This window comes from Bison bison, unplaced genomic scaffold, assembly GCF_000754665.1.
Source record: "Bison bison bison isolate TAMUID 2011002044 unplaced genomic scaffold, Bison_UMD1.0 scf7180017864056, whole genome shotgun sequence".
Lineage (NCBI taxonomy): Eukaryota > Metazoa > Chordata > Mammalia > Artiodactyla > Bovidae > Bison > Bison bison.
In genome coordinates, this window is record NW_011494628.1 from 1365426 (window position 1) to 1378054 (window position 12629).

At 45.3% G+C, this 12629-nt stretch overlaps 1 protein-coding gene across 1 annotated transcript in view; it reads left to right on the forward strand.

The window, feature by feature from the left end:
* The first annotated feature begins 1141 nt into the window (after positions 1-1141).
* Positions 1142-12629, forward strand: part of LOC104985672 (WD repeat-containing protein 49-like) — a 36093-nt gene continuing 24605 nt past the window's right edge. Inside the window, 5 exon segments of the mRNA XM_010835939.1 lie at positions 1142-1350; positions 1352-1375; positions 3569-3674; positions 8643-8794; positions 10726-10828. Of these exon segments, the coding sequence (XP_010834241.1) occupies positions 1142-1350; positions 1352-1375; positions 3569-3674; positions 8643-8794; positions 10726-10828 (594 nt within the window).

Below are 12629 nucleotides of genomic sequence, written 5' to 3' on the forward strand. Positions count from 1 at the left end.
GCAAGCTGGTTCCTTAAACATGGTGAGGGTGGGGGCAGATGGGCAGGTCAGGCAGGAAGGGTGCCCTAGGTGGCCTGCCCACCCCCCTGGTAGTGCTGTGTGCAAGGATCATGCACAGTACCCTACTTTTGCTCTCCCCACCTCAGAAACAGTGGTTGGCCTTTTTGTATCTTATAATTCATAATTGCCCCGATTGGGCTTTCACGTAGTTATTTTGGGCTTTCCTGGTGGCTCAGTGGTAAAAAATCCACCTGCAATGCAGAAGCTGCAGGAGACGTGGATTCAATCCCTGGGTTGGGAAGATCCCTTGGAGGGCATGGCAACCCACTCCAGTATTCTTGCATGGAGAACCCCATGGACATAGGAACCTGGTGGGCTACAGTCCATGGGATCGAAAAGAGTCAGATACAACTGAAGTGACTTAGCACACATGCACTGACTTAGCACACACACACATAAGTTATTTTTAGCCCCTTATAGTTTCTTGTATTTTTGTTGCCCGAGGAGACTTTTATCTAGATGCAAGAACTCTAGTCAAGGGTCCTAGGTCCCGGCCTGTCTCAAAATCAATGTCTAAAGCCTGCAGGAAGGCCCTTGATCATTTCTGTGTGACGCTTCTGTGTGATGTTACTATTTTATTCTATTCTGTGGATTAATAAGCCCAAAGTCATTTGAGTCATTTGACTCAAATATCTGTCAGAATAGTTGTAAATGAAATTGGCTGATTAGTTAATGAAACCTGGAGGCCCTGATCTAGGAGTCAGATGGTGCTTCCTTGGCTCCAATGTGTTCTTGATGACAAGTGTTTAACTTCTCTATGTGTAAGTTTCCTCACCTGTAAGGTAGCGGTAAAGGTGCTTACCCCACTGAGTTTCTTTGAGGCTCAAACAAGATCATGTATGGGGAGGCTCTGGCCCAATGCCTGGCACTCAGTAGAGATTTGGGGAAACCTTGCGTTTCTTACAATATCATTTTCATTCTTCAGACTACCTATAGTTTAACACCTGGGGTAAAAATGAAGAAAACACTGTCATCACTGAAAATGAGCCTGAGATCTTTCAAAATTAGTAACTTGTCCAAAAATTGACTGATCATGTTGAGAAACTGTTTTGCTTTTCTGTGAATATTTTTAGGGTGCACTATGGGAACAACAAATGTCAAGCAAAAGATGAAAGAAATAAAGGATGTTGGGGGAAATGTCAAAGCAAGAAAAGACCAAGCATTCCTCGGTTTGCCCCAAAGGCGAGCAGAATGTGATCAAACGGTTTTCTGCATCCACAAAGGAGTCAAGGCATTTACGTTCTGCAAGGGAAAGAACTTGCTGTTGACAGGTGGAATGGATCGGATAATTAGTCTGGAATCCTTATCTGCCTGGGTAAGTTTTCATTCTCTCTCCAACCAAGGGTGCCCTTGACCTCATAAGTACAGGAGAGCAGGATTGAGGATCACTAAAATTCCCCTTTAATTTAACAGCCCCTGTCCAAAACTGATCTCCCAGACACGCAACCCAGGAAATCTCTGCTTGTGGCTATTACAAAGTCATTTTGGGGGGTTAATAAGCAACTTATTTAAAATGAAAATATCTTGCAAAGACACAGAGATCGTGTAGAACCATCATTCACTCATAACTGGAAGGATTTTCTTTGATCAGATTGCTGTCTTCCCTACAATGAATGATGATCAGTTGTAGAGAACAATTAGGGATTTTGATCTCCAATCAGTGTCCTTTCTGTGCACCTCACTCAGACGGCCCTAAGCTTACCCTCACTTCTCTGCTGGAGTTGTGTAGCCCCATCTAATTTAAGGACTCCACCACCCCTGAAATATAGCAGAATTGACCTTAATAAAACAGGGATTCTTCTGGAAAGCCTGGCACTGGGGTAGCCAGGGTAGCAAACTGTTTAATCAGAAGAGCAGCCTGTTGCCATCGCCCCTTCAGTGTGTAATTATCATACTCCTGAGAGTGCCCCTCCAACCTTCATGTGGGTCCCTGCAGAACGAGTCTCAGAAATGCTTTCTTGAAAATAACAGAAACTGTCACTTTACTGAGCACCTACTTGGTACCAGGCACTGTGCCCCATATTCATTCTCTCTAATCCTCACGTCAACTCCATTTACCAAGGAAGAAACTGAAGCTCAGAGGAGCTGAGTAATTTTGGGGTACTAATGGCAGAATCAGGATTCAAATGCAACTTGGTTGCTAAAAGCTGTGTCATTTCTGTTGACAAGTGTTGAAGAAGGAAGGAGAGGAGGAAAACGGGAGTTGATATGGGGTTTGGAGTAAGAACCAGTCACCTACAGAAAGCCCAGGTTGCTGCTGAGCCTCTGCACAGACACCAGTGAGGCCTGCCAGGTGACCCCCACCCCCTCAGCTGCTGGGCAGTGCTCCAAGGCGGTGAGCTCACGGGTCCAGCCTCTGTCCCGCCTCAGTCCCTTTCTAGCTGAATGATCCTGAGCAAGGGCTGCAGCCTCCAGTCCCTCTTTGGAAATAACAAGAATATCCACTCCTGGATTAGTGGTAGTAGTAGTTGTTGTTCAGTCAGCTAAGTCGTATGGACTGCAATCCCATGGACTGTTGCCCACTAGGCTTCCCTGCCCTACACTGTCTCCCAGGATTTGCTCAAACCCATGTCCATTGAGTTGGTGATGCCATCTAACCATCTCCTCTTTTGTCGTCCCCTTCTGCTCCTGCCCTTTGTCTTTCCCAGCATCAAGGTCTTTTCCAATGAGTCGGCTCTTCACATCAAGTGGCCAAAGTATTGGAGCTTCAGCATCAGTCCTTCCAATGAATATTCAGGGTTGATTTCCTTTAGGATTGACTGGTTTGATCTCCTTGCTGCCCATGGGACTCTTGGGAGTCTTCTGTAGATTAGCAGTACAGATCGCAAATGAGACCATCCATATAGAGCACTCAGTGCCATGTCTGATGCCTAATAAGAAGGAAAGAAATGGAAGGAAGGAAGGGAGGAGGAAGGAAGGAAAAAAGAAACATGATTTTTCTACCCACTTCTATTACCTTAGCCTCCTGTTTGTCAGAAGACTGAGAAAAATTTGCTTACTTCCCAGTGACATGGTTATAAAAAGACACTGTTCTCTCCCGTCAACCTCAGCCCAGCATCCCTTCTCCTTACCCCTCACCCTCCCACAGCACACGCAGCCCTGCACCCTTCAGGGCCCTGTGATCCCTCAGAACTCCTTAAAATAAACTCTTATTAGAAAGACATTCACGCCAGATCTGAATCCTGCATAAAGCAACAACCTGCGTGGAGTCTCTTCCAACCCCACCCTGCGCTCTTCCAAGCTTATTCCTTTTATAGCGGTATTGTCAGCCCTGGGAGAAACAAAGCCCAGGGCTTCATCTCACACCGAGTTGTGTTGCTATAACTGCATATTATCTGCTTCACTCCTTTTATCACACAAGATATATACGCACGTCGTTTCAGAGGGAGACATAACCCTCCTCAGGCTGAATAGAGCTGCCAGATCCGGGCCAAGTTTAGTCTTGCATTTTTATTTAGAAGCCTCAGCTAGAACTGCCTGGTGTTCATCTGTTCTTTTTCCATTCTAGAAAACCAACAGGTATGCTGAGAAGCCACACAGCTCCAGTGATTTACATCCATGTGTCTACTGAGGATAACAAGATATTTTCCATGTCCACCGACAACACTATTAAGGCCTTTGCCCTGTTATGTTTCGATGTGTTATCCAATGCGGTTTCTGACAGAGAAGGTGTTCCTTTCATGTTTTCATTCCTCTCTCTGGAGCCTTTGGGGCCTCTGATTAGCAGATGCTCAGATGGCATTTGCTTCCATGGATCTGCTTTTGAAAGGGAGAATAGGCAAGCAGGGGAAGGGCAGGCTCTCTGAGAACTTCCTATACCTGCTCTTTGTTGGGATGAGTAAATGTTATAGCACTGAGCCCTCTGCTTACACTCCATTCAGAGATTCCTTGTGAGAATGCAGGTTGGGGATGGAGAGGGGGAGCTGGGGACAGAATGGGGACAGAAGGAGTCAGCAGTCCTTTGCCTCTAGAGGTGATCATCTTGTCTTGCAGGACACATAGAGCAAGTGGGCCCTTTCTGAAATGCTCTCTAAGGCTTAGAATTTAAACCTTTCTGGCCCTGGCAGAGGTAGCAATGTCCCTACCTTCATTTTGTTTGCCTTCATACCTCTTTTTATACACAGGGTCCTGTCTGCCTATAAAGCCCAGTCACTCTGTTATCTCTGGAATACACAGTTTTATAAATTAAAAAAGAAGAAAAACCTCACTGATTTGTTTCATCCATCACCTCATATGCTTTTCCAGTGAATATGACAAGTTTCCATGGCTCATCCACCTTCTTTTCTGGACTGTCACAGGGCCAGAGGATGGGTGTTTGGAGCAATGTGAGTTGCTGGAACCTCAGGACAGAGATCATATTCACTGCAGATACATAAACCAGCTCACTGACCCCTCACATAATAAATGACTGATAGATGCTGAGCTGAATTGTGTCTCTTCAAAATCATATGTCAAAGTGTTAACCCCCAGTACTTTAGAATATGGTTGTATTTACAGATAGGGCCTATAAAGAAATTGCTGGGTTTTTGCTTAGTCACTAAGTCATGTCCAACTCTTTTGCTAAGTAATGACCAACTCTTTGAAACCCCATGGACTGTAGCCCACCAGGCTCCTCTGTCTACGGGATTTATCAGGCAAGAATACTGGAGTGGGTCACCACTTCCTTCTCCAACCCAGGGATTGAACCCAAGTCTCTTGCATCCCCTGCATTGGCAGGCAGATTCCTGACCACTGAGGCACCAGGGAAGCCCCTATAAAGAAATACTGAAGGTTAAATGAGGTCATATTGGTGGGCCCTGATCTAGTATGACTGATGTCCTTACAAAAAGAGGAAATCAGGACACTCAGACTGAGAGGCAACCTTACAAGGACACAGCAGGAAGATGGTCTTCTGCAAGCCCAGGAGAAAGATCACTGAAGAATCCATATCTTTCCATGCCTTGATTTTGGACTTAAATCTCTTACTTCACGCTGTACAAAAAGGTTAACTCAAAATGGATCATAGACCTAACTGTAAAAAGAGCTACACCTACCAAATTCTTAGAAGAAAACATGGGAGCAAATCTTCATGACCTCGGTCTAGGCAATGATTTCTTAGATATGGCATCAAAAGCATAAGAGACTAAAGGAAAAAGTGAGTTGATTTCCTCAAAAATAAAAACTCGTGCTTTAAAGGACAATATTAAGAGAGTGATTAGACAACCTACAGGATGAGACAAAATACCTGCAAACCATATATCTGATGAGGGACTTGTACCTAGAATACAAAGAACTCAGTGCTCAGCAATAAAAGCACAGATAGCTTATTTTTAAATGGGCAAAGGACTTGGACAGAAAGTCCTTTAAAGAAAATATTCAAATGGCCAGTAAACACAGGACAAGATGCTCAACATCATTAATCACTATGAAAATTCAAACCACACCCATTAGGATGGCTAACATTAAAAGATAGATGATAACAAATGTTGGCAAAGAAGTAGAGAAATTGGAACCCTTGTGGATTGCTGGTGGGAATTTAAATGGTACAGCCACTTTGGAAAACATTTTGGTAGTTCTTTCAATGTTAACCAGAAAGGTAATATATGACCTAGCATTTCCACTCCTGGATTTATACCCAAGAGAATTGAAAACATCTGTTCATAAAAATAATTACATATGGATATTCATAGCAGCATTCATGACAGCCAAAAAGTAGAAATAAACCAAATGTCCATGAACCGAGGAATGGATAAACAAAATCCGATCAGCCATACAATGGAATATTATTCAGCAACAAAAAATGGAAATGAAGCACTATTATAGGGGACAGCACAGAAAACATGAGAAGCTCTAAGTGTTACGTGAAAGCCAGTCACAAAGGGCTGTGTACCGTATAATTCCATGTATATGAAAGGTCCAGAGTAGGCAAATTCAGCGACAGAAATGAGCTTAGTGCTTGTCAGGGGGTGGGGTGAGCTGGGAATAGGGGGTAGCAATTAATGGGCATGGGGTTTCCTTTTGGAGGAAGGAAAATTTTTTGAAAGTAGTGGCGATGGTTGCACAACTCTGTGAATATGCTAAAAACCATTGAACTGTATGCTTTAAAATGCAAATTTTGTAGTATGTGGATTAAATGTCAATAAAGCTGTGTTTTGTTTTGTTTTGTTTTGTTTTTAAAGAAGAGAGCGAGTGAGGAGTCAAGGATGACACCAAGATTTTAGGTCTGTGATAAGGAAGGTGGTGGGTGAGAGGAGTATAATGTCAGGAGCCCAGTTGCGGATGTGCTGGAGAGAGTCGTCCTGAGAGAGGGGAGATGCAAGAGCTGGAGATACAAATTTGGGAATCAGCATTTAGATGGAATTTTAAGCCGTGGAGTAGATGAGATCATAAAGGGAGCATGCTTTCCTGCTTAGTTGCGTCCAACTCTTGGTGACTCTTTGGACTACAGCCTGCCAGGCTCCTCTGTCCATGGGATTTTTCAGGCAAGAGTACTGGAATGGGTTGCCATTTCCTTCCCCAGGTGATCTTCTGGCCCGGGGATCAAACCCGAATCCCCTGCATCTCCTACACTGCAGGCAAATTTTTTACCTGCTGAACCATCGGGGAAGTCTCATAAAGGGAGCCAAAGTGGGCAAAAGAGAGAAAAGCTCTAAAGACTGAGAACAGGGGCCCTGTGACACTCTGGGATTTTACTGTTTGTGGGGTCCAGCATTGCTCCTGTGTAGTGAGCTTAGAGTCCATCTCATGGCAATGAAGAACATATTTATATAAAATTAGGTGTTGAGATCACAGTCAGGGATACAACCAGGACCCAAACTCAATTCAGTCCTCCAAGAAAAACTGATTAAAATGGTGAGATTTATGGACTTTAGTTTTTTATTTTGAAAATCAAATTCATCCAAAGGCATTCTCCAGGGCCACAAAGTTGGAGATTTCATATTTTTAATTCACTTTTTTTTTTTCAAAACTTGCCACCATCAGATAATCATAATTCTGTATGTGAGGACACGTCTTCTATCCTATTTTTTTTCCTAGTGCCTCTCCATTTTCTTCCAATCTAAACTCATGATGACAAGATTAGCATCTTGCCTGTGATGATTCAGGCATATTGAATCACTTCCCAAAGTGTGTTTAAAATATGTTGAAATCCTATCTTGGAAATAGGGTGTGTAATTTATTTCAGAATATATTATTCCTATCAAATAAAAACTAATCAACTAGGAAGCTAACAGCTAAATTTCTAGCATGCCTGATCAGATAGTCTTCATTCTTTGGTTGATTTTTTTTTTAGCCCAAATATTTCATGTCTGTAAATCATGGGGACCCACAAAATGTTTCAAGAGTCTGCTAGTTTCTGGCATTCTCTAAAGAAGAGCAAAGTGACTGATTCAGATTTCCATTTTCACTTGTTATTTTTTGTGCATTTAATATTGCACACCACAAACAAAGCTGTTTTATGTCAACAAGAATTAGGGTGGAAAGAAAGCTATTTCTTGGAAGGAAGATAGCATGGTGTGTCAGTTAAGGTAAGGCTTGCCACTGTAACAGATAAACCCCTTTTTTCCATAGGTTGAAACAATGTAAATTAATTTCTGTCTGTTGTAAAAATCCAGCACCAGCGCTTCTGGTGAGGGGCACTTTTTCTCCCTTCAAGAACAGAGCAGTCAGGACCTTGCTGGCAGTCCAGCCATTAAGACTCTGTGTTTCCATTGCAGGAGATGATAGTTCAATCCTTAGTCAGGGAAGCAAGATCCCGTGAGTCACACAGTGCAGGCAAAAAAAAAAAAATTAGTGATGAACAATAATAGCATTATTCTAGCCATATTATACCATCTTCTAGCACTCCATCTTTTATTAAATGTTTAGATTCCTTAACACAAATCTATAAGGCAAATGCTACTATTATTCTCCCCATTTTACAGATGAAGAAACTGAGGCAAAGAAAATGTAGTTATTTGTCCAACACCACACAGTGATTAGGCAGTACAGCTGGGATTCCAACCCAGGGACGGGGGGTTACGCTCTCCTCCAGTAGTCACCCTGAGGTTTCTTGCCTGTGTCCTCCAGGGATGGGTTTTAAGGAGCAATAGGAAGAAATGGGGGCATATCTTGGGGGCAGCAGTAGCTCTGAGCCACAGATCAGACCCATACTGTGAGCCCCTACCGAGGAAGCTGTGTCTATGGAAGAGAAGCATCTCCTGGTGGGAAAGTAGAGCAGAACTCTGGGGAGTTTAGCTGCAGTTGCCGGGCAGCTTCATCCTGGCAGAAGGGCTCAGGACTTTGGTCCCCACTTCATGCTTCCTTGTGTGTGTGTGTGTGTGTGTGTGTGTGTTAGTCACTCAGTCGTGTCCGACTCTTTGTGACCCCATGGACTGTAGCCCGCCAGGCTCCTCTGTCCATGGGATTCTCCAGGCAAGAATACTGGAGTGGGCTGCCATTTCCTTCTCCTTAGACAACTACTCTTCCTTTGGGGGAGTGAGAGGAGGGACAATGCGTGAACTTTGCATAAGCCTAAGAGATCCCCCCACAGTTGATGGCTTTGGAAACCCAGCAAAACAGGCTAGTCAAGAGCTCTGATCACTTTTTTCTCACTGCCTCCTCAGATCTGGGATCTGGAGACCAACAGCTGCTTGTTCACTCCCTCCTCCAAAGCCAGCAGCATTCGGGGTGAGCCCGGGGCCTGCCTCTGTCTCCCCCGTCCCAGAGCCCTGTATGTGGCCGCTGGTATCCTAGCACTTCTGCACCTGAGGCTGAGGTAGGAGGGTGTCCTCTGGGCCCTGGCAGTCAGCTCTCCAGAAGGTCCTGCAGAGCTCAGTGCAGCTGCCTAGGACCTTCTACCTAACAATTCAGAGCTAAGGGCTCTGTGGGAGCCCCCGGCTATACTCCCCACACCCTAGAGCACAGTGTACATCTGGTGAGCTCTCCCTAACATGCCCGCTGGTAACTCTGACACCACCTCCCTATATCATCCTGAAGACTGAGATCCACCCCTTGAGCCTGTTCCACCCACCAGCCCACCCCCATAGGAAACTGTCCTACAAAGCCCGGGGCTGCTTACTCAGTCCTAAGGCATCGGCCTACTTGTAGTCCCACCGTCCAGCAGTGCCCGTACCTGAAACCCCTGTCCCTCAAGCAGGGCAGCCTCTCTAGGACACAGCGGGCACCGCCAGGTCATCACTCCAGCCAGGCCTGGAAGGCAGGCTCTTCACTCAAGAGGCCAAAACAACCAGCTGAAAAATGGGAGCATCTCTGAGTCAAACTGCTGTTTGTTCTACATGGTATCACTGTGCAGAACAAACAGCCTGCTGGGTTGATTTTTTTAGAGCAAAGTGTCTGAAATTCCACCTCACGGCAAAAATAGCCTCTTCTCTAGCACCAACACTTGAATGCCAGATACTGTCTGTCAGTCCCCGCTCCATCTCTGGGGAGCTTGTGATGTTGACCAGGTCAGCCAAAAGCCTCCTGTGGTCTCATCTGTGATGTGTGGAGACCCTGCTCCCCAAAGTTCTAATCGTCCTTATGCCAAGCCCTGCTTTGCCCACACTGAGACTCTTCCAGCACTAAATCTGAGGTTGCGGGTCCCTCAAATCTCTGTGAGTGGCCCAGGCTTGGGGCTGACCATCGCAGGGCACTAAGGAGAGTGACGGCTGGTGACCAACGTTCGGTTCTTCAGTGTCCACTGCATGCCAGCCTTTTACCTCCTTCCCCACTCTTTTTCCTCACAAAGTTTCTATAAAGGATTCCATTTTACAGATGAGGTGATGAGTGTAAAGGGATTGGGTGGCTTAAGAGGCGAAGTCCAAGGACACGGGTGAGCCCTATGCCCCTGGGTGCCAGTGGGAGGCACTCTGCAGGGCCTCCCAGGATCTGGCCTGGCCTTGTCCCTGCTGTGAGGGAAAAGCACTGCCATTCAGGCTTGGGGACTCAGAACGGGATGATACAGTTTGTTTGTTTGCGGGAAGATGTGCGTTAATAGGGAAGGAGGTCCACCTTGCAGTTTCATGAAGTCACACTCCTTGTTGCCCCATCAAGGAGACATGGCATCAGTTCTCACGGTTAGTGGCTGCTCCTCATTGCAGACCCGTCAGGTTATGTGAGGTCCTGGGCTAAGGACGTCACGTTGGCCCTCTTTGTCCATGGGTGCTGCATCAGACATTCAACCAACTGGAGATGGAAGAAAAAAATTATTTCAATTCCAGAAGTTTCCAAAAAGCAAAAGGACCCCCAAAGTTGAATTTGCCACATATGGCAACTATATATGTAACATTTAAATTGCATTGGTTTTTTATAAGTAATTTGGGGATGTTTTAAAGTATATAAAAGAATGTGCATGGGTTATATGCAAATATTATGCCATTTTACATAAGGGACTCGAGAACCTGTGGATTTTGGTGTTCTTGGGGGTCCTCAAACCAGTCCCCCCCTCAGATACTGAGGGATGACTGTATATATGGCTTCTCATTTAATCCTCAAAACAATGCTTTAAAGTAGATACCATTATTCCTATTTAATAGATCATAAAAGTAGAGTTCTGAGCAGCTAAGTGACTTGCCCAAGGTCACAGACCCATCATTTGAGCTCAGGACCATCCTCTTAATCAAAGCAATCGACGTTTCGTCCCGGGTATGCATGTTGTGCCCTCGGTTCAAGTTTTCATCCTCTTTCTCTCTGTTTTTCATGAACAAGTTCTCCCCATGAGCCTCACCCAGTGGTTTCCCACAAGGAGCCCGTGGTATGCTGCTGGTACAACCCCACATTCAGGCAGGTGGTCAGCTGTTCAGAAGCATCTGTAAGTATCAAGCGTTAGTCTCTTTAGCAATGATGTGCTTGCAAGTGCGGCCCCACTGTCCTCACCTTCACGGGGCAATCTGTCTCTAGAAGTGAAAAATGAGAGGTTCAGGTCTGCTCTGCTGACCACCTGTAGTGTTTGGACACTCTTCTGTGAATGCTCACAGGGATGGAAGAGCCCACAGATTCTGCAGGGGCTTGCAGTGTGAGCTATTTGGAAGGACAGTCTGTCTGGTCCTATGGAATGGTTAAGACTTCATGGCAATGCTCTTGTGTGGATGATCAGTGTACCCCTAACCCCCTGCAACTCTAGTCTGGGAATGAGGGTTCACAACTTGCCGTCTACTTCCCCTCTCACCAGAACTCATGAGGACCCCACTGGCCCCATCCTGGAGGACCTGAACAGTGGCTGGCCCACAGGAGGGGCCATAATCAGCAATCATTGCTCCTTGAACAAGGAACTAGAGCACGGAAACACGGACATCCCACAACTTATGTTTTTCTGTCCTTGAGGCAACGGGAGGGCACATCCCAAGTACACTGGTGCTGCTGAAATGTTCTGAAATCTTCTAATATTAGTTCAATCACTTACTTTATTACTGACCTAGGCTCTAACATTGCAAGTGAGTGTCCCTGGCAGTGTGGCCGTGACCTCTTCCCTCATTCCTGCCAGAGCCTGGTGCACCCTGTCTTTAGGATTTACAGCATCAGGAGCATCACAGCTCGGACACGTCCTCTTCCTATTCACATTCACTTCAGCTGCACTCCCAGCATCTCTTCTTGACAAGCTTCTGCTCCAGAGATTAATGGTCACCATGGTCTTATTAAGTACCAAAAGAAGTAAATTACCTGATCTCTTGGTCAAAAAATTTTTATGATGACTCAGTCTCAGTTCATCTCAAAGAAATTGGGTTCCTGCATAGTTGGGTTCCTGCATAGTTTGGGTTCAAACTTACAGAGAAGCATTTATCCTTCAGATTTGACTCCAAGGAAGTCAGTCTTATCACCCTTCTCAGCGTTCTGCACATTCCTGCCCCTGGGTCTGTGCAAACTTTTCCCATCCCCACCCTGGAATTTCCTTCTTCCTGCTCTTCTCCTACGCGCACCTAAGCAACCCTTCAAGGTCCAACTCAAGTCCTGTCTCCACCAGGGAAAATTTGCCTTCTCCACCCTGACTTGTGTGGGCACCTCCCTCTTCCTGATCACCCCCTGAGCCTTCTGTACGGTGTTCTGCTCTGTTTCATGTGTGTGAGCCTCACCTCTAAACAATTTCTTCAGGTGTTTGAGGGCAGGAATCAGAGCACCTATGTTTCCCTCTTCTTTCCTTCTTAATCTGTCAAAAGCCTTCTTATTCTTTAAGGCACAACTCAGACACCAGCCCCTGTAACAGTCCTAGATCCCCTCCCACATCCAGGCAGAATGAATGGCTCCATTAGTGTTTGGGCTCCTAATTCTATGCTAACACAGTCTGCCTCCCTCAATGGCATTATATTGATATGCAAGTCTCCCCCAGTGGTGGGTGGTAAGTAGAGGTTAAGTTGAGATATAAATACTCTACAATTATAACTGTATGTATTAGGCATGTGCTAATCAATCAATCATGAGAAACGCTGGACTGGAAGAAGCACAAGCTGGAATCAAGATTGCCAGGAGAAATATCAATAACCTCAGATATACAGATGACACCACCCTTACGGCAGAAAGTGAAGAAGAACTAAAAAGCCTCTTGATGAAGGTGAAGGAGGAGAGTGAAAAAGTTGGCTTAAAACTCAACATTCAGAAAACGAAGATCATGGCATCTG